The sequence below is a fragment of the Populus nigra genome, chromosome 8, assembly GCF_951802175.1.
Source record: "Populus nigra chromosome 8, ddPopNigr1.1, whole genome shotgun sequence".
Classification (NCBI taxonomy): Eukaryota; Viridiplantae; Streptophyta; class Magnoliopsida; order Malpighiales; family Salicaceae; genus Populus; species Populus nigra.
Window position 1 is genome coordinate 20,804,243 of NC_084859.1, and position 21,283 is coordinate 20,825,525.

Below are 21,283 nucleotides of genomic sequence, written 5' to 3' on the forward strand. Positions count from 1 at the left end.
TTAATCTTTTGTAGGTCTTATGATCAAATTTTAGATATTTTCACTGAGCCCCTCAAGCATGATATACTTGTAAGACTAAATACATTGCTCAAACTGATAAACGCTAGAAAGTCAAGTTTAAGGGGGCAAGTTGTTGAGTAAACTTGACTCATAACATATCATCAACCCATACTTTCTAGAAGTGGGTGGGAGTCATTGTTAGAGAAGGAGGCAACTACCAATATTTAAGAATGCAATAGCCATTAATGAAGGAGGAGCAGTAATAGTTCAAAAATGAAGAAGATAGTAAAAGAGGCGATGTAATCAATGACCTTTTTAGTGTTGTATTTTCTATAAATAGGCATGTATTTTGAGTGTTTAATGTGTGGAGTGATCAACATAATAAGAAGAGTTAGAGAGAGGATTGTAATCTTGTGTATTGACTGAAAGAATTCTGAATTTTGTGTTTGTTTATGTGTATTTATCTCTCATAGAGGAGCACCACTAATGACCACAATCATCTACTCCACCCAACATTATCAACAGATTTTCTTTAGAAGCTTTATGTTCCCTTCTATTTTTACAGTTTCTTTTCTTTCAATATTCCTGAACTTTGTCTGCTTTTCTTTGGTGGGTCTCTAGGTATTGCAAAGAAACAAATTTTCTCTTCAGTGATTCTATCGATGTCTCTTTCAATAATCATTACTTTTCTTTATCTTTTTATTCATAGATGTTTTGATTTTCTTACTGTTTTGGTTTATGGTTTGTGTTTTGATAAGGTAAAAGAAGGAATTATTTTGGTTTCAAGAGAGGGCAAGGTGATTGAAACGGTTGATGACCCAAAATCTTGATCCTGTTGTTTTCCATCTGCAGCAACAAATAACATGTTATGTTATTACTAGCTAGGTTGTGGTAGTCAAGTTAGAGAAAATTAGTGTTTTTTTTCTCATATTTTGTGAGCTTAATTTCCTTGTCTCTTAGGATTCTTGTGTTTCTTTTTTCGCCTTTGATAGTTCAATCCCAGAAATATTTTGTATTGATTAACCTATCTGTGAAGCTGAGATACATATCAGTGTACGTAGTTTAAAAAAACTGTGAAAATAAAAGTATTCAATTTGAGTACAGTTTGGGTAATTGTACTCGAATAGATACTCAAAACCAATCAGGTTGAATTTGCATTTATATTCATCGAGTAATATTAGTTTTGGATTTAGGCTCCAGCATGGATAGTACTAAAATCCAACCTATGTATACCCATTGTTATTTCTAATGACATGTCAACTTAGCTCCATACTTTTATGACTCGAAATTATGTCGAGACTATTTGGAATAGGAAGGACAGTGGAATTCCAAGAGTATTTCGTTTGCCACCATGTATAATGGGTTAGACATAAATTTTCATATTAAGATGGAAATATATAACTAAAAACTTAATTGTGAATTTGGTTTTTGGTGTGAGAATTTATTTTCTTGTTCTTGAATCAATTATTTTAGTGTCATTTTAATTATTAAAATCAAAATGATATTTTATAGTGCAAATATCTTTATAAATTGTGTTAAGTTAATGCAGAAAGTCTAGAATGGAAGAGAAAAAAAACAAGAAATATGTTCTCTTACAACCCAAAAAAGAAATTAAAAAAAAAACTATTTCACTAATTTTCTATTGAGATAATTTATTTTAGTTTGCAGCAAATAATAATTTTTTATCATTATTGAGATTTTTTTATATAGTTTATCACCTCTGGAATGGAAAGGTGTAATATTATGTTTTGATTATTGAGAATAATTAAGATTTAAAGTATTTTTCCATCTATTATGAGAACTGTGTAAGGCTAAGCTTTCTCAAGCTTCTTTTGTATAGCCTTTCCTGATAACCTTACAATCTTAATTAATTTGTGGTTATTTCTATCTGTGTTAGTTTTCAAGGGGTTTCTAGTGACGAGCTTTTTACTCATGTCTTGCTGTGAGATAAACTTCAATTATTTTCCTTGTAAAAGATTCATTAATATCTTATATACTTGAGAGATTAACTCTTTAGTCAAGGTCTGTAAACATAATTTAAAGTTCATATTCTATCAACAATTACTGAATTTTTTTAAAATGTTGATTCATATATGTTCTGTATGTATTTAAAGAAACTAGATCAATTAATTTTGCAGGGAAACAGAAATAACAGCACCGCGGACCAATCTATGCAACTGCACCACGACTTGAGAACACAGGCTTCGTTCGATAAGATAAATAAATACACACCAATACTCTACGTGGATAAGATTCCTAAACACTTGTTTGAATAGAATTAAAATGCTACCGGAGTTAAGAGTTCTGACTGCTTTGATCTTTCTGCTCAAATTCAAGTCCGGCACTGTTGGATCTCAGAACGAAGTTACAAGTTTTGGCTGAAAAAGATACTTTATTGAATTGCAAAAACAATGGCTTTATACAAGCCTGTTACAAGGAAAAGGAAATCAACAGAAAACAAACTCCACGTTCACAACTCCTAAGAACGTGTAAGTGGATCTAGGACCAATTCAAACAACAACTGATTACCCTACAAGCTAGGGCATTATTAACAGAATGAGTAACCAACTAAACAATAAACACGAATAAGTCTTAGCAATTCTAATGCTTCAACAGGCACTTACAGCAAGAAGAAGAGTACTAGTACTATACTCTCTTGAAGAACACATTCCTTAATCTATGCTCTTGTCAGCATATTATAGAATTTCAGGCTTAAAGCCAGACAAAACAATTGAGTTATCATAATGAAACAACTTGAATGATCGAGCACAGTCTGTATGATAGTGAGTATGACTAGAACAGCAGCTGCTACAACAGAGATTATAGTCCATGGATTGCGGAAACTGTTCTGTTCCAAGAATGCCTCCCAGTTGTGCCCCCGCTTTCCGTAGTACTTGTTCAGATCTTCAACTACACCAGAAAAGTAGAAATGGTTGACGTTGATAACATTTTCCTTGGAAAGATTGCGAAAAAGGATTGAAACTGCATCGTTATCATGGTGCCAGTTTTTTAAGATTTCGTATTTGACGAGTATTTCCACGTCCTTAGCAGAGGTGACAAGGAAAGAGAGCATTGCAATATAGTCTCTTACATATTTATTACGACCGTAATTGCATAGCTCAAAGGCTTGGAGATTTCTAAATAGGATTTCTGTACGTTTGCCTATCTCTAATTGTGGGATTTCCAGCGTCCCTTCATTCTCATCAAATTTTATGTCGAGTAGGTTTTTGCTGGACCCTAACTTAAACTTGATTCCAGCCCGATGGAGCTCCGCTACACTAGGTGCGGTTGGAGTTTCAAGTTTCTCTGGCTGCATCTGCTCTGCTGGCTTCTGACAGATTCTTAGAAAGTCAACAAAATGCTCTGCTTCAGACAAATTGATTTCCTTCAAAATGCTGCTCTTTGGCGCCCATGAACCCCATTCACATGATAAGAGATCACGAGTAACCTCAATCATGGAATATTCCTCGTGACGGTCCTGTATTTTGGATAGTTTGAACAGGTCCTCAACAATGAAGAATGGAAGCTGATTTTCAAGCAAGCACAAATCAAACCTTATAATATCTTCATTCATCCATGGTTTATTGAATATGCGGTCAGTATTTGGACTTCGGAGACCACAGAAGCTTCTTTTCAGTAAGAACATAATGAGAAAGGATCAATCCAGCAAACACCATTTCCACAAATTCCTCTTTACTTAGATTATCAAAGGTTTCTGCATAACAATTACGCAATTTATCCTCCTTCTCTGCAATAGCTGCAATAAAATCCTTCACATTTACCTTGCTCAATTCAAGAAATTCCCTCAGGTACAGTCTCTTATGCTCGTCCATTTTTTTGAGCTCTTGATTTTCGCGGTGAAGTGGGCCAATGGAGATCACTTGAGGTGTGTAAGCCTTTTCATTTAACTCACGTAATCGTTTAGGAACTCTGAATATTGAACAATTATTGGAGAAAGGACGCAAGATGCTCAACTTTCCTTGCACGGAGACTGCTAATTTGCCAATGTCAAGCGAACTATTCATCTGATCTGTTGATGTTCCAGCAGCGGTCGTCTTGCGCTTAGCCATTCGCTAGAATCACAGTTATCAATTTGTTAGATAAATGCTACAAAAATTTCAATAACAATTGTAAAAGGAGATGAAGAATGCATAATCAAACACAAGATTCCCAGGCAACCATAAGAGCATCTCTAAGGAATCAAATCTGATTTTTTTTCTTTTTCTAATTGTAAATGTTTCACATAAATGCGTGTCTTTGAGTACTTGAAAGAGCTGAAAATTAAAAATCCATAGCTTCTCTAAATTAAAACTTACAAGCATTTTTCTGAACAAAAAACAAAAAGGACTCGGTAGCTCTCACTTACACAAACTGTGAAATTCTGAAGTTTTTCTGAAGAGTTTTCTTGTCTGCTACTTTTTTTCCTGCAATTCTGCACCTCTTCTAATTCTACACAAAATTCCTCGTCAACGTTTTCGGACTTGGACTTCAATTAACAAAGACATAAAAAGCCTAGGACTCCAAAACAATATGCATTAAAACAATTAACATATAGAACTGGCATCCAGTTCTATATGTAATCAAGTTTTGGACTCGAAAATTTCAGTTTTCTGAGGGGTTTTTAGCGACAAGCTCTTCACTTATGTTTGATTATGGAATGCAAATTAGTGGTGTCTTCCTGTAAAATAAAAGGGTAAACCTCAATAATTATCCTGACAGATTCATCATTGTTCTACTTCTACTCTTATAATTACAATTTTCCCACTATTACCCTTGTAGTTTTCATAAAATTCCATTAATATTACTCTAAAAGCAATTGACAAAGACATAAAAAGCCTGCTGGATAGAAACTTACACACCTAAAAGCTCTCGACAACCGGCAGTTTTAGAAGTTCTTCTCGTCTCAAATGATGACAATCTACCTCTAGTGTCCAAAAAGATGTGCCAAGAATGGTACTTGAGAGTTTTTCGTGGGTAAGTATAGGAGGTTCTGGGGTTTTTTATAGGGCAAGGGGAGAGGTGAAAGAGGATGGAAGGAGACAGTGAAATGGGATTTGAGCCGTTGATCGGTAAGCTAATGGGCAGTGGAGATGGAGATACAGGTATTTCAAATAATATTCATTTGATCAATAAATAATTATTGTAAATTTTTCTTTATTGTAAAATTTTCTTTTCCAATACACGTATTTCAACGGTGGGGGGGTTTCCTGATATATTGTAATGTTTGAAAATTACTGCCACTACAATCACGGTCACTTCTCCAATCAGTCAAGCACTAAGTTTTGCACACGTTTTTATGTTTCAAAATTGGATTCGTTTTTCTTAGATATTCTTACAATTAATGCTATAATCTAGAAATTTAACTGCTTAAATATGTTCCTTGAATTTGTTTACACGGTGACAACCCTTATTTAATGGTGGGAGAAATTCGAAGGAGCAATTGTTTTATTTTAATAAATATTTAATCTTTAAGATTTAAAAAATTGTTTAATTTAAGAATCTCATTCATGTGATTTTCTATAATAATCATTTTAAATCTAGAACTAGTATAAATAAAGTTGTATAATTTATTTTACATTAATATGTTCTTAGAATTGGATTTTATATTATTCATGAAAGTTGTCGGGATAATAATATCTCTGCCGATTTCACAATAGAATTCCCATACCCTTATTCAATGGTGGGAAAAATTTGAAGCTACAGTCTATGATGATGTGTTCAATTTCTTGAGTTTAATGAAATTTGATGATGTTATGAAAAAGAAAGTGAGGAAATATTACAAGAAAAGAAATAGAAAATAAAAGGAAAAATGTTTTGAAGCACATGTATGGATAAAGTTGCTTTTGAATAATGATATTTTTGAAATTTTATAAAACATAGTTTTGTAATTGTTAAAGGTTGGATTATCAATTCCCTAACCCCAGATTTAATTGGAAATTTTATCATGTTTCTTACTGTTAAAGGTGTATCAATTCTCTAACCCCAAATTTAATTTGAAATTTTATCATGTTTCTTACAGCTAAAGGTGTTTGGGACGTCATTGCCACAAGCTACTTCGATGGAGGAGATAATGTTCAGGTATATAATCTAAAACGAAAAGTCAGTCAAACCACACAAAGAAGGGGTTCTCTAGAAGACTACTACACTGACTTACAATTTCTATAGCGAGAGATTGACTACAAACATCCAAATCTCATGACATGCGATGAGAACATACAAGAATACAATAAATTAATTCAAGAAGATCGAATTTATACCTTCTTGGATGCGATAAGGACATGCAGGAATACACAAGGGAGGGTGCACTCATTGTGGTGGAAATAAACACACCAAAGACACGTGTTTTCAGCTACACGGGTATCCAAAGTGGTGGTATGAAATGAAGGGAAAAAACACAAACGGAATGACCACGCAACATTTATTACTTATACATAACCAAATACACTTATGTCACTCGATAGTTAACCTCTGTCTTCAACTCAAGACCCATGTATTATTGGTTCCACAAACTTAGTATCCAACGGTGAACATATAAACAATTGGATTATTGACTCAAGGGCGACATATCACATGACCTATGATCATAATGACTTTAAAACAAAGTCAATTCCTCAATGGAAGGCCATATCAAATGCTAACGGTGATATATATCCAGCAACATGGGGAGGAACAGTGGAATTATCAACCACATGCACCCTCTCTAATACTCTTTTTATTCCTTCACTCTCCACTAAATTACTATCAGTAGGGCAAGTAATAGAATATTTAAATTGTTGCGTACTAATGTACTTCTCATTTTGTTTGTTTTAGGATATTCTCACGAAGTAGATTTTTTATCGTGATACTAAGAAGGGAGGGTTATATTATGTGGATGATTTAGACCTTGGAAAAGTTCATTCCGCCCAATCATCACAGCGGCAAGGACAAGACATTTGGTTATGGCATTACTGGTTAGGACACCCATCATTCAGCTATCTATAACATTTATTCCCTACTTTATTTGAAAAAGTATTGCTCTCTAGTTTCAAATGTAAGGATTGTATCATAGGTAAAAGTCATCGAACAAATTACCCCATCAATTATAATAAATGCAATGCACCATTTGAGATTATTCACTTTGACTTATGGGGCCCTACACTTGTTATGACTACCGCTGGCCTTAGATGGTTTGTCACCTTTATTGATGATTGTATAAAGGTCTCTTGGTTTATATGTTGAAACATAAAAAAGATGTCCTACCAGTTTTTCAGAAATTTATCACCCTTATACAAACTTAGTTCTCTATGGGCATTAAAACTCTTCGATATGATAATGGAGGCGAATATATTAACCAAGAGTTTAGACAATTTTGTGATAGCAAGGGCATCATACACAAGACTACTTGTCCACATACTACTCAGCAGAATGGAATTGCCGAAAGGAAAAATAGACACATACTAGAGACAATACGGACCATTATGAGAGTTGCCCATATGCCCCAATAATATTGGCTTGATGTCGTGAGTGCATCTGTTTATCTTCTCAACCGGATATTATCCCGAGTACTTAATTTTCACACACCACTCCAGACTTTGGAACAGTATGTTAAAATACCTTCAACACTCCATATACCTCCAAAGATATTTGGTTATGTTGTATTTGTACATGTTCTGAAGCACCAACGATCCAAGTTGCATCCATGTGTTGTTCGTTGTGTCCTTCCTTGATATGGTTCTCATACAAAAGGATACCATTGTTATGATCCCCTTGCACAGAAACTCTATATTACTATGGATGTAACCTTTCTTGAGACCGAATATTTCTTCAATGAACCATCCTCGTCTGTTTTTCATGGGGAGAATAGACATGAACAGCAAATATGGGATTGGGTTCATCCTGACCATACGAAAACAGAACCAGAAATTTCTGAACAGATCAACCACGGCGACTTACATACTCAAGCCACATCGAATAACCCCTTCTCCAATATACAACACGACCAAAATTAGAATTGTGAGGACAATCCCGACACTACAACTAAGGTAAGATGTCCTGACTCTTCTATATTACCTGATTTTATGACATACAGTTTACCTCACAGGCATAATCATGGAGTAACCCCAAACCGGTACTTACAAAAAGCAAAAGGAAGAAAGTTCAAATACTCTATTGTAAATTTTATCTCAGCCCATAACATGTCAGATGCAACAAAGGTATTCATGGGAAAAGTATCTTCAGAACAGGTCCCACAAAACATTGAAGAAGTTATGCTAGATGAACACTGGAAGATAGTTGTCTATGATGAAATGAAAGTTCTCCAGAATAATAATACTTGGGAACTAACTACATTTCCATATGGAAAGAAAATAGTTGGATGCAAATGAGCGTTTACTATGAAATATAAAGCAGATAGGACTGTAGAAGATACAAAGCGAGACTGGTAGCTAAATGATATACATAGACATATGGCATAGACTATTAAGAAACATTCTCACCAATAGCCAAACTGAACACAATTTGAATACTCCTATCACTTGCAGTAAACCTAGACTGGCCTTTACATCAATTTGATGTAAAAAATACATTTCTTCATAGAGATCTAGAGGAGGAAGTGCATATGGATGTTCCTCTTGGTTTTACTGGAAAAAAAATATGGTGTGTAGGCTTACAAAATCACTTTATGGACTGAAATAGTCTCCTAGAGTATGGTTTGAAAGATTCAGTCTAACAATGTGAAAGCATGGATTTAGCCAAAACAACTCGGACCATACACTATTTCTAAAAAGAAATGGGGGGGGAACAATAGCCTTAATTATTTATGTTGATGATATAGTAGTCACAAGAAATGATGAAGAAAGAATTTCAGAATTATAAAGGTATCTAGCAAGTGAATTTGAAATGAAGGATCTTGGTGGGTTGAAGTATTTCTTGGGCATCAAAGTATACAAATCAAAACTAAGCATATTCCTCTCACAAAGGAAGTATGTATTGGACCTATTAGCCGATCATACAAAATGATTGTTTAGCGGAATATCCAAATCAGGTTCCCACAAACAGAGAACGATATCAGAAATTGGTGGGAAGCCTCATCTACCTTTCACATACACGCTTTGATATCGCATATGTAGTCAGTATAGTCAGTCAATTCATGCACAACCCAAGTGAAGTACATATGGAGGTAGCATTGCGAGTACTTAGATACTTAAAATCCTCTCCAGGAAGAGAAATTTTTTTCTCAAAGAATGATCACCTTAATATCATTGGTTATACTGATGCAGACTGGGCAAGAAATCTGACAAACAGAAAGTCTACTTCAGGATACTTTACCTTTGTTGGAGGAAACTTAGTGACCTGGAAAAGTAAGAAGTAAAATGTTGTTGCTTTATCTAGTGCTGAAACATAATTAAGAGGGATAACCAAATGATTATGTGAAATACTATGGATAAATGAGCTACTTAAAGAGCTAGGATATCTTATGGAAACTGAGATCAAGATGTACTGTAACAACAAAGTTGCAATTGTCATAGCCAATAATCCAGTTCAACATGATCGAACTAAACATTTGAAAGTAGATAGACATTTCATCAAGCAGAAACTCGATGAGAAGACTGTGATTTTTTCTTTTATCAAATCTGAGGATTAACTGGCAGATATACTTACTAAAGCAGTATCAAGTAAAGTATTTCATTGCTCTCTCAACAAGTTGGGTATACGAGATATCTTTGCATTAACTTGAGGAGAAGTGTTGACACAGATTAATTCTTGGTTTAAAAAATATTACAAATAAGAAAAACTAGAAGTCAGGAACAAATTTAGAAAAGATTTTAATATACTTCTATTCTTAGTTTTCCATCCTTAAAAAGGATTTATTGTACGAACAATGAATTGATATAAATAATTATCTCTTAACTATCCAAATATTATTGACATTTGTGAGATATTTATCATTTCCGTCAATTCATCAATTAACTTAATAATTAATAAATAATTATTGTAGAATATTATTTTGAATGATTGGCCCTCAATTACTTCAATAAGATGACAAGTTCCTTAGCTTTTTAGGCAGCCTTTCAATTTGTAGGATATGATAACGGGATCATAATTTAAAGTTTTTTCGAACAACTCTCTCGAATCCCTCGAAACAACACTCTGCATTTTTACTGAATATTTATGACAGGAAAAAACAACAAAAGCTTCTAAAGTGCCTTTGATCTAGCTGGGAACGCGGTCGACGACTGATTGGCAGATGAAGGAAAAAAAAACCCGTTGTTTTAATAAAAAAAATTAAAAGAAAGTTAGAAGGACGATTTATGAATTTTTTAAAAAGGTGTTTTCACGACAATATTAAGGTCTCAGTCAACTCTCAATTATTATTATTATTTTAAATCAATCAATGGCGGCCATGTTTTGTCTCAAAGTGACCCCTCCAGCGCGTAATGCAAATACTAATCTTAATAGTCGTCATTATGAGTTGAATCCTACGTAACAATATTGCGATATTAACTACTTTTTAGCATATTTAAAGACTATAGTCTTAACCATTCTTTTGAGTATTATTAATATATAAATCCTTCCATGTGGGACAAATTGCGATATTCCATACTTTTTAGCATGGAATATCGCAATTTGACGTAGAATATGTCGTTATGAGTTTCTATATATGTATTAACAATATTGCGATATTCAATACTTTTTAGCACGGTCGCATGTGATGATACAATTGAATAATCGGATTCCTATATTCATCTGCCCTACCTCTGACGTCGATTTCACACTAGAATTTCCACGCCCATATTCAATGCTAGTGCCCCTCCCATGCAGTGTTCAAAGCTACATGATTTTTCAAAGTTTTTTTTATAGGATAAAATAAAATATTAACATCCCAACTAGTGCCCCTCGCATGCGGTGTTCTGTGGATTTATTTAATCTTGAATCGTTAAGAAAAACAATTCTACGAGTTTGTCTTTTTAAAATATTTAATACTTTATTTTTTTAAGAGCATTTAGTGCAGGTAGGAAACCGAAACATATATTCGCTATCTTTAATTGATTAATTTGATGTAAAATAATATTTTTATTTTAATCATGTAAAACATATTTAATTTTATTAATAAATACCTTATTTATTTTTAATATTTATTTATGTTTAATTTATGAATTTAATGTTAGATAAATAAATTTAAAATAAAGATAAAATTCTTGAATAAAACACTTTCCAAAAACGATTATAGAAATATTATGATCATGAAATTCTTATTAAAAATATGAATTTGTTCTTGCCAAGTAGTTCTACAAAATATTTTATATAGCCATAAAAATATGCTTCAATCATATTAAAAAAAATGTTTATTTTACATGGAATATTGTATGAGATATAAAATATTTTACACATCAATCTATGAAGTTAGTTTATTCATTAAAAAATATTTTTAACTTAAATATTTCTATAATATATTTTTTTTAAATAATAATTGAATTATAACATCATAAATCTTTCAACTATCACTATCACTATTATAATTTTTCAATCATATTAAAATATATTACAAATTCAAATTAATAATATAAAACATATTTATATATAAAAGATAGAATAACAAAAATAGCTCTCAATTCTCTCACAAACTGTGCAATTCTGCAGTTTTTCTGAAGACTTTTCATCTTCTACAGTTGCACCTCTAGCGTTTAATAATGGAAGTATTGTTTTAAAAAAAATTTAAATTAATATATTTTTGATATTTTCATATCATTTTAATATATTATATTAAAAATATTTTTAAAAATAAATAAATATTATTTTAAAATATTTTAAAATAAAAAAAATATTTTAAAAAATAAATAAATATTATTTTAAAATATTTTAAAATAAAAAAAAATATTTTAAAAAATAATCTATATGAATCTCTAAATCAATATCACATCACAGGAAAATGTAGCACTTTTCAACTTTCTTTCCACAAAAATAGCATATAAGAAGCAACAGTAACCTGAACTGATAGGTTGATTCAAAATCTGAAACTGGAATTGGTTCAAGTTTTTTAAAAAGTAAGGGTAGTTAAAAACCCGACTGACCTGGTTAAAAATTCAGTTGTAATCTGTTAATTATTTTTTTATTTTTATCTAAAATAATATTATTTTAATTTATAAAAAAAAATTAATTGATCTGAATGACATGGTAAAAACCTGTAACTTCAGCTTTGAGCTGAATGAGTTACCAGATGGGTTTAAAAACAATGACCAGAATTTCCATGCAAAACATAGGGTCTCCATTATTAAAGTTTAATTCAAGACTATAAAAGTCATGCCAATTTCCATGAATAATTGGCATGACTTTCAACAAAGCCTACTTTTATGCAGGGTAGAGGACTGTGACCGCAGGTATTGTTTTTCTGGCATGACTTTCAACAAAGCAAAGAATAATATTTTTAAAATTCCCCTTTGAAAATTCGAAAATCACAAATAATATTTTAATATCACTATTTTATTATTAAATATATATCGAGCCGAACAATGCTACCTGACTTTAATGACACGAGTCTTCACCAAAATACATAATTAATTCATGAAAGCTGTTGTGATAATGGTGTTTTAAAAAGAGTTTCTTAAAGCAATGTGAATAGTTTGACTCGTAGGTTCATCTGCCCTATCTCTGTCCATTATTAAACAGAAGCTAGAAACCTATAAAGTTTAATGCAGGACTTGTATAATAGTTTTGTGGAAGCTTCATCTCTATAGTTATCTACGTACCTTGATGACATTTTTCAACATCTTCAACCTTTATGAGATCCGCTTTTACAATAGTAATATTTATCTTCAATTAAAGGATGTTTATTCCACTTGTGCCAAGGCTTTCTGCAATGTGAATCCAGCTCTTCGCAGACACCTCAAAGAAAATTATTAGTAGAGCAAATATTTTCTTTGTTGGGACTCTTAAAAAGATCTGACACTGCTTGGTTACTGCTTAGCATATTTGTTAAATTCCCATTATTAACAAGACTTCCACATCATTAATTAGGAGCACGGACGGCGCCGCTGATGAAATAAATATAATCATTTATGAAAGTACGCGCATTCCTGCCATGGCATTGCTCAAAAGCCTGGAGATTTCTGAATAAGATTTCTGTCTGGTCAAATATTTTTAGTTGTGGAATTTCTTGAATCCCATTACTGAATCTTATGTCTAATGATGAGCTTTTTTCGGGACGCTTAAACTTCACTCCAGATTGATGGAGCTCCGTTGCAGTGGGTGCGCTTAAAAAAGTTTCTTTTTAGTTCTGGAAGGCGCTTAAAAAACTTCATTCCAGAAGAATTGATTATTTTCCAACTGTCCTCTTTTACACAGTCAAGCCATACTCGTTTTAATAACCAACAGGTAAGCTCATTTCTTCTACAATTCTTGTTGAGAAGATAGTTTGAGTTGATCTAAATTGACTGTAATTCCCCTTTACAGGGTTAACGTACAGTTTGCGTAGGACTCAATCTCTTGTAGCTCCGACTTCTCAGGCATATACTTGTATATATAATCTTTGTAACACTGCAGAAGAATGACATTCAGAAATAAATTCCTTTCATTCTTTTGGTTTTCATTCCTTTAATTTGTTTTCATGGTATCAGGATCATGGTTAAATCCTAACGTCTCTACCAAGCTTTCGCAAATTTTTTTCAATTGAGGATAGTACTGATTCAACAAGTGCTACCAAAACACCACCCATTAGAACATGTTTTTTTTAACCATTGATCCATCTGATCCTTTTTTTTCTTATCCATGCCTCAGACTATCCAAGTCAGATTTTCTTTTGTCCATGGAAGTTTGTTGACGTAGTGTTCGATATGTGCTTGCTAGAAAATTAGCTTCCATTCTTCTTCCTCGGGAAGTTGTTTGAGCTATCCTGTGAAGCCAATCCTATGAATTGTACCATTATGGAACTTACCTGTGAGTTATTAAAAGAAATCTGGGCTAACTGGGTAAAAGAGGACAGTTGGATAAAAATAAATTCCTCTGGAGTCCTACATTTCGTTGACTTCCTAAGAAAGTGTCAGCAGCCAACGGAACAGTAACTTCCAGCGAAAAAAACTACTTAAGCGCACCCACAGCAACAGAGCTCCATCAATCTGGAGTGAAGTTTAAGAATCCAGGAAAAAACTCACTATTTGACATAACATTCAGTAATGGGATTCTAGAAATTCCACAACTAAAAATAGATGACAGCACAGAAATCTTATTCAGAAATCTCCAGGCCTTTGACCAATGGCATCATAGGTTGGAGTATATTTTCGTAAGTGACTATATTACTTTCAACGGCTGTCTCATCCGTGCTCCTAATGATGTGGAAGTGCTTGCTCACAATGAGAATTTGAAAAATATGCTAAACAGTGACGAAGCAGTGTCAAATCTTCTTTACAGCATCGACAAAGAAAATGTTGTCGCTAAAAATAGTTTTCTTTCGGGTGTCTGCGAAGACCTGAAGTCACATTGCACAAAGCGTAGGCACAAGTGGAAGGCAACCACGAAGCAGGTTTATTTCAAAGAAAAAAATAAATAAAAAATTAATCTATTTATTATGACTGATGATTGTTATTTAATAAAAAATTTATTATGAAGGGACAAGTATGATATTAAGTTGGTGGAGGGACCAATAAAATATTGTTTTAGTAGTGGAGGGACGACCATATTCTTTCTCTAATTTATTAATGTTTTAATTTAATTATATCTTTAAATTATTAATAAGTAAATTTTATTTAAAAAAGGCGTTCATGTGCTACCATCGAACCAAATCATGGACCAGTCTGCTTGAGTCCAAGTCCAATGTATTCTTTGTGAGCCTGGACATGAGTTTTGGGCCAATTGGGCTTGATTAGGCATAGATTTCAAGGCTGAAACATGGGCCTAGCTCATATCAGCAATTTATAAGGCTATAGAATTATAATTTAGAAGGCAATTTCCCATACTGGCTGCATCCACTCGCTAGTAAAAAAAAATAAAAATAAAAAACTAAGAGAAAAAGATGAAAAAGCTCATGCAAGGAAACTTTAGATTTTTTTGATAGCCATGGTAGTTAAGTAATTTTATTGGGTATAAAAAATTAAAATCTCTGTGAAGCACCCTCCACCATCCTAATTATAAAAGAAAAACCATTACAAAAATACCAACACACCCCTAACCATGAATGGAATTTTATTTTTTAGAGATAATTTAGTTATTATAAATTGCATAAAAAGCTTAAAATAAAAAAAAATCTAAGCTTCAACTATAAAAAATTTGATTTGGTAATAAAATTATTTTATTGTACATAAAAATTTGAAAATATCAATCTACCTCCATCAACATTGTAGTGTCTAATGTATCCATGGACAAAACTCTAAAAAAATATTATGTATTGCTACAGTAGTATTTTACGTTCACGTTTTATATTTTCTTTTAATTTTAATATTAATCCAGATCTTGACCCACTTAAATACATGAACTCTGTCCAGATTATGCAAATTTTAGCTGAGGCAAGGAACAATTAGCCTGGATATTCTGATACTGCATTTAATTCTTTAGATGGTGGTAACATGCTATTTCTTAAAATTAATTTTGATTAAATATTTGCCTGCGACTGCATAATTCCCTCTCTGATTTCTAGTGTCTAAACATAGATGAGCTTACAATACCAAGTACCTAAACGCATAAAAATCAAATCATGTCATCAGGAATAGCATGACAAATCATTTGCTTTGATCTTCTATTAATCAAGGATATAACATTCTGAAGCATAGTGCTAGTTGATAACTGGAAACTTATACATACTAATCGAGGGAAAAAAACAAAACATGAAAGAAACAAGCATTGATCACACAGCAATCCAAATCCATGGGACACTTAATTGAAATCCTGGAAGCTACACTTGAATAAGAGAACACACAGTTTGTACCGTAGTGAGTATGAGGAGAATCGCGGCTGCGATAAGAGAGATTATGGCCCATGGAGTATGGAAATACTCTTGTTTCAAGGTTGCCTTCCATTTATTCCAAGGCCTCCTGCAGTATGCATTCAGATCTTCAACGAGACTAGCGAAGATGAAATCATCCGCGGAGAGAGCATTGATCACTGCTTCATAGTCATGTATCCAGTTTTCTATAATTCCATTTCGATCAAGGATTTCAACATCCTTAGGAGTAACGACAAGGAAATTGATCGTTGAAATATAGTTAGCTATATAATCCTCGACGCAATGGCATTGCTCAAATGCCTGGAGATTCCTGAATAAGATTTCTGTGTCGTCATCTATTTTCAATAGTGGCATTTCCAGGATCCCTCTATCGAATTTCATGTCGAGCAAACTTTTGCCCGGTTTAAACCTGAACTTAACTCCAGCTTGATGGAGTTCAGTTATACTTGGTACGTTTATGGTCTCGAGTTCTTTCTCCGTTTTATCTGACTCTGATGGCTTCTGACATTTTCTTATGAAGTCAACAAAATGTGCTACTTCAGACGAATTGATTTCCTCCAAAATTCCCTTTTTCATCCAAGAATCCCGTCTCTCTTCGAAGAACTTGTATGTAAGCTTAATCACTGAATATTCCTCTTCAGCAGGGCTATATCTGGTTATGCTGGATGCTTTAAGCAAATCCTCAAGAATGAAGAATGGGAGCTGATTTTCAATCAAGCACATGTCAAGTAATATATCGCTCAGCATCCATGGTTTATTGAATATACGGTCATTGCTACTTTCAAATCCTTCACAACAACCTTTGAGCAGGACCACAATGATGAAGGAGGCATCTAGTAATTAACATCATTTTCACAAAGTCTTCACTACCAAGATCGATGGTTTCTGCGTAACAATTACGCAATCTTGTCTCTCTCTCCTCTACAACTTTAATTAACTCCTCCATGCTTGCCTCGCTCCATTCAAGAAAATCTTGCAAGTACAATATTTTGTGCTCCTGCATTGCTTTAAGCTCTTCTTTTCCACGGTGAAGTGGACCAAGGTTTACTACTTGAGGTGTGAAGATCTTTTCATTCGACTCACGTAGTCGAATAGGGACTCTGTGTTAGTCAGTGGAGACAAACAATGTCCTACCATATGCAAGTAGGAATACCTAATCTCCCACTTGGCACATAGTGGAGAACACAAACGGTGGGCATAAATCAAGGCATGATTTATGCCCCTTCACTCCTATCTTGTACACATATAAGCTCAGTGAAGAGCTGCGTGTGATAGTGTGAAAAACACAGAGAGAACAGAAGAGAAGTGAGAGCAGCAGAGAGAGCTTGAGTGAGTAGAGTTGAGTTGAGAAGAGTTTTCTCCTCCTTCTTTGTTTGTATTGTTTCTTTGAAGTGATTAATACAAACCAGTAGCTCCGTGGAGTAGGCAAGTTGCCGAACCACGTAAATTGATGTGTGTTTGAGTTCTGGAATTGCCCAACAACTGGTATCAGAGCTTGTTCTTGAAAAAGAGGGTGTTTGATCCAAACTCAAAAATCAAAGTTCTCCAAACGTGTTTTTGACATTACCATCGCGTAGAGGAAGAAGAGACGAATTCACTGGTGAAAACCCGGCGAAGAACCGACGTCCTGCATGCCCGCACGCGCCGACGACAGCACTGCCCACGCGCGACCACTCGCGCCACGCTCTCCACGCGTCGTCTTCACCCGATTGTCTGCAACTGAACCGGGTTGACCCGCCACGCCAGCAGCCAGTCAACAGCCACGCCAGCAATCCTGCACAGTCATCCACCACGTTAGCAGACCAGTCAGCAGACACGTCAGCAAAAGTGGGTCCCGGTTGGCCTACGTGGATGCCACGTCATCTGGACACGTCATCAAAAGTGAGTTTTGATCCAGTGCTTCGCAGACACTATTCTGGCCTGACACGCGGCTTCATCTGCACCGTCCGTTGATCCAAAACTTTGATTGTTAAAATCTGAGCCATCCGAAGTCCGATTGTGGTGATCTCAGTGTCGTTTCCAATAGTTTTGGTCGTTCCGGACACATCTGTAAGGTTAGATTTGACAAATTCAAATCGGAGAAACAGTAAAAATGGCAGATGAAATAAAGGCTGCAGGAATTGAAAAATTTGATGGATCAGATTTTGGATATTGGAAAATGCAAATTGAAGACTATTTATATGGGAAGAAACTTCATCTTCCTCTGTTGGGGAGCAAACCAGAAAATATGCCAGAAGAAGATTGGTTGCTTCTTGATAGACAAGTTTTGGGTATTATCCGGTTATCTTTATCAAGAAGAGTTGCTCATAATGTTACAAAAGAAAGATCCACTGCAAGACTGATGGAAGCCCTGTCTGGGATGTATGAGAAGCCCTCAGCAAATAACAAAGTGCACCTGATGAAGAAGTTGTTCAACTTGAAGATGACAGAAAGCACCTCTGTTACACAGCATCTCAACAACTTCAATACTATCACAAATCAATTGTCATCTGTAGAGATTGAGTTTGATGATGAGATCCGTGCACTCATTTTACTAGCTTCACTTCCAAGCAGTTGGGAAGGTATGAGGACAGCCGTGAGCAACTCAGCTGGAAAATCCAAACTGAAATATGATGATATCCGAGACTTGATTTTAGCTGAAGAAGTGTGAAGGAAAGACTCAGGTGAAAGTTCAAGTTCAGGATCAGCTCTCAACATTAACACTCGAGGGAGGAGACAGGATAGAGGTTTATCCAGAAGATTTGCAGACATTATTGCCTCTACTGAAGCAGAAGATCAAGCACAGCTATGGCACTGTAGACTCGGCCATATGAGTCAAAAGGGGATGAAGATACTTCAGTCGAAGGGAAAACTGCCAGAGCTTAAAAATGTTGATCTAGACATTTGTGAAAGCTGTGTTCTTGGAAAACAGAAGAAGATCAGTTTCTTAAAGGTTGGCAGGACCTTAAAACCAAGAAAGCTAGACCTGGTGCACACAGATTTATGGGGACCGTCTCCAGTAGCATCTCTTGGAGGTTCTCGGTATTACGTGACTTTCATTGATGATTTTAGCAGAAAGGTATGGGTCTACTTTCTGAAAAATAAATCTGATGTGTTCGAAACATTCAAGAAGTGGAAGGCTATGGTTGAGAATGAATCAGGTTTGAAGTTGAAATGCTTAAGATCTGATAATGGAGGAGAATACATTGATGGAGGTTTCAAGGAGTATTGTGCTGTCAATGGTATCAGAATGGAAAAGACCGTTCCAGGCACACCGCAACAGAATGGCATTGCTGAACGAATGAACCGGACCATCAATGAACGAGCTAGAAGCATGAGGTTGCATTCAGGGCTACCTCAAACATTCTGGGCTGACGCAGTTCATACTGCAGTTTACTTGATCAACCGTGGACCATCAGTTCCTTTGGAGTTCAGATTGCCCGAGGAAGTATGGAGAGGAAAAGAGGTACAACTTTCTCATTTAAAGGTCTTTGGGTGTGTTTCCTATGTGCATATAGATTCTGATGCTCGCAACAAGCTAGATGCCAAATCCAAGAAATGTTTCTTCATTGGCTATGGAGATGAAGAATTTGGATTTCGGTTCTGGGATGATCAGAACAGAAAGATTATCAGAAGCAGGAACGTGATCTTCAATGAGAAAGTTTTCTACAAAGACAGATCAAGTGTAGAAACAGATATGGCTGATTCAGATACAAGTCCACAAAAATCTGAATTCATAAGATTAGAAGGTCTTCCCGATGTTACCGAGCAGAATAAAACTCAAGAGTCTTTACAAGAACATTCAAGCACATCTGTACCCACCACTACCCAAGACGATGCAGAGCCAAGTGAACCAATTGTTTATGTTCGCAGGTCTTCAAGGACTATAAAGCCCCCACAACGGTTCACACTTCTACTGAATTATATTTTGCTGACAGATGGTGGTGAGCCGCTAAGTTATGAAGAATCCTTACAAGATGGAAACTCAAGCAAGTGGGAGTTAGCCATGAAGGATGAGATGAGTTCGTTGCTGAAGAACAAGACTTGGGAGCTAACCACACTGCCTGAAGGAAAGAAGGCTTTGCAAAACAAGTGGGTCTACAGAGTAAAGACTGAGCATGACGGAAGCAAACGGTTCAAGGCAAGACTTGTTGTAAAAGGGTTTCAGCAAAAGAAAGGGATTGACTACTCTGAGATATTTTCTCTAGTTGTGAAGCTCACAACAATCAGAGTTGTTCTGGGGATAGTAGCAGCAGAGAATTTACATCTTGAACAATTAGATGTAAAAATAGCTTTTCTTCATGGAGAATTGGAGGAAGACATTTACATGCAACAACCAGAGGGGTTTGAAATACCAGGAAAGGAGAACCAAGTCTGCAAGCTAAAGAAAAGCCTATACGGTTTGAAGCAAGCTCCAAGACAGTGGTACAAGAAGTTTGACAACTTCATGTGTAGTTCGGGATACACAAGATGTCAGGCTGATCACTGTTGCTATGTCAAACATTTTGACAACTCCTACATCATTCTACTATTATATGTGGATGATATGTTGATTGCAGGATCCAACATTGAGGAGATTGACAAGCTGAAACAACAATTGTCAAAACAGTTTGAAATGAAGGATCTGGGAGCTGCTAAACAAATACTTGGCATGAGAATCATCAGAGATCAAGACAAAGGCATACTAAAGCTTTCACAAACAGAGTATGTCAAGAAAGTTCTCAGCAGGTTTAGTATGGATAATGCTAAACCAGTAAGTACACCTCTGGGGAATCATTTCAAGCTCAGCAAAGACCAGTCACCAAAAACTGAGCTAGAATGTGGATACATGGATAAGATTCCATACGCCTCAGCAATCGGCTCTTTGATGTATGCTATGGTCTGTACCAGACCCGACATTGCCCATGCAGTGAGAGTTGTAAGCCGATAGATGAGCAATCCTGGAAAGCAGCATTGGGAGGCGGTGAAATGGATCATGAGATACTTAAAAGGTTCATCGGAGACATGTCTCACCTTCACAGCTGGTGGTTTGAAACTTGAAGGTTTTGTAGACGCTGATCTAACAGGAGATGTTGATAGCAGAAAGAGCACTACAGGATATGTATATACTCTAGGAGGTACTGCTGTTTCCTGGAGTTCTACCTTGCAAAAGATCGTCGCTCTTTCAACAACAGAAGCTGAATATGTTGCAGTCTCAGAATCTGCAAAAGAGATCGTATGGTTGCAGAGTTTTCTGAAAGAATTGGGCAAGATGAATGGAAAGGGTACTTTGTATAGTGACAGTCAGAGTGCAATCTTCCTTGCCAAGAATCCAGCATTTCACTCTAGGACTAAGCATATTCAGATCAAATATCACTTCATCCGACAATTGCTAGACGATGAGCAACTGATGCT

At 35.1% G+C, this 21,283-nt stretch overlaps 1 protein-coding gene and 1 pseudogene across 1 annotated transcript; both read right to left on the reverse strand.

Moving 5' to 3' along the window:
- Positions 1-2,372: 2,372 nt before the first annotated feature.
- LOC133702305 (UPF0481 protein At3g47200-like) lies at positions 2,373-5,092 on the reverse strand (annotated as a pseudogene).
- A 10,767-nt stretch (positions 5,093-15,859) lies between these two features.
- LOC133702024 (UPF0481 protein At3g47200-like) lies at positions 15,860-16,633 on the reverse strand. The gene has a single exon (XM_062126203.1). It carries the CDS (start codon positions 16,631-16,633, stop codon positions 15,860-15,862), a length of 774 nt encoding a protein of 257 aa, XP_061982187.1.
- Between the last annotated feature and the right edge of the window lie 4,650 nt (positions 16,634-21,283).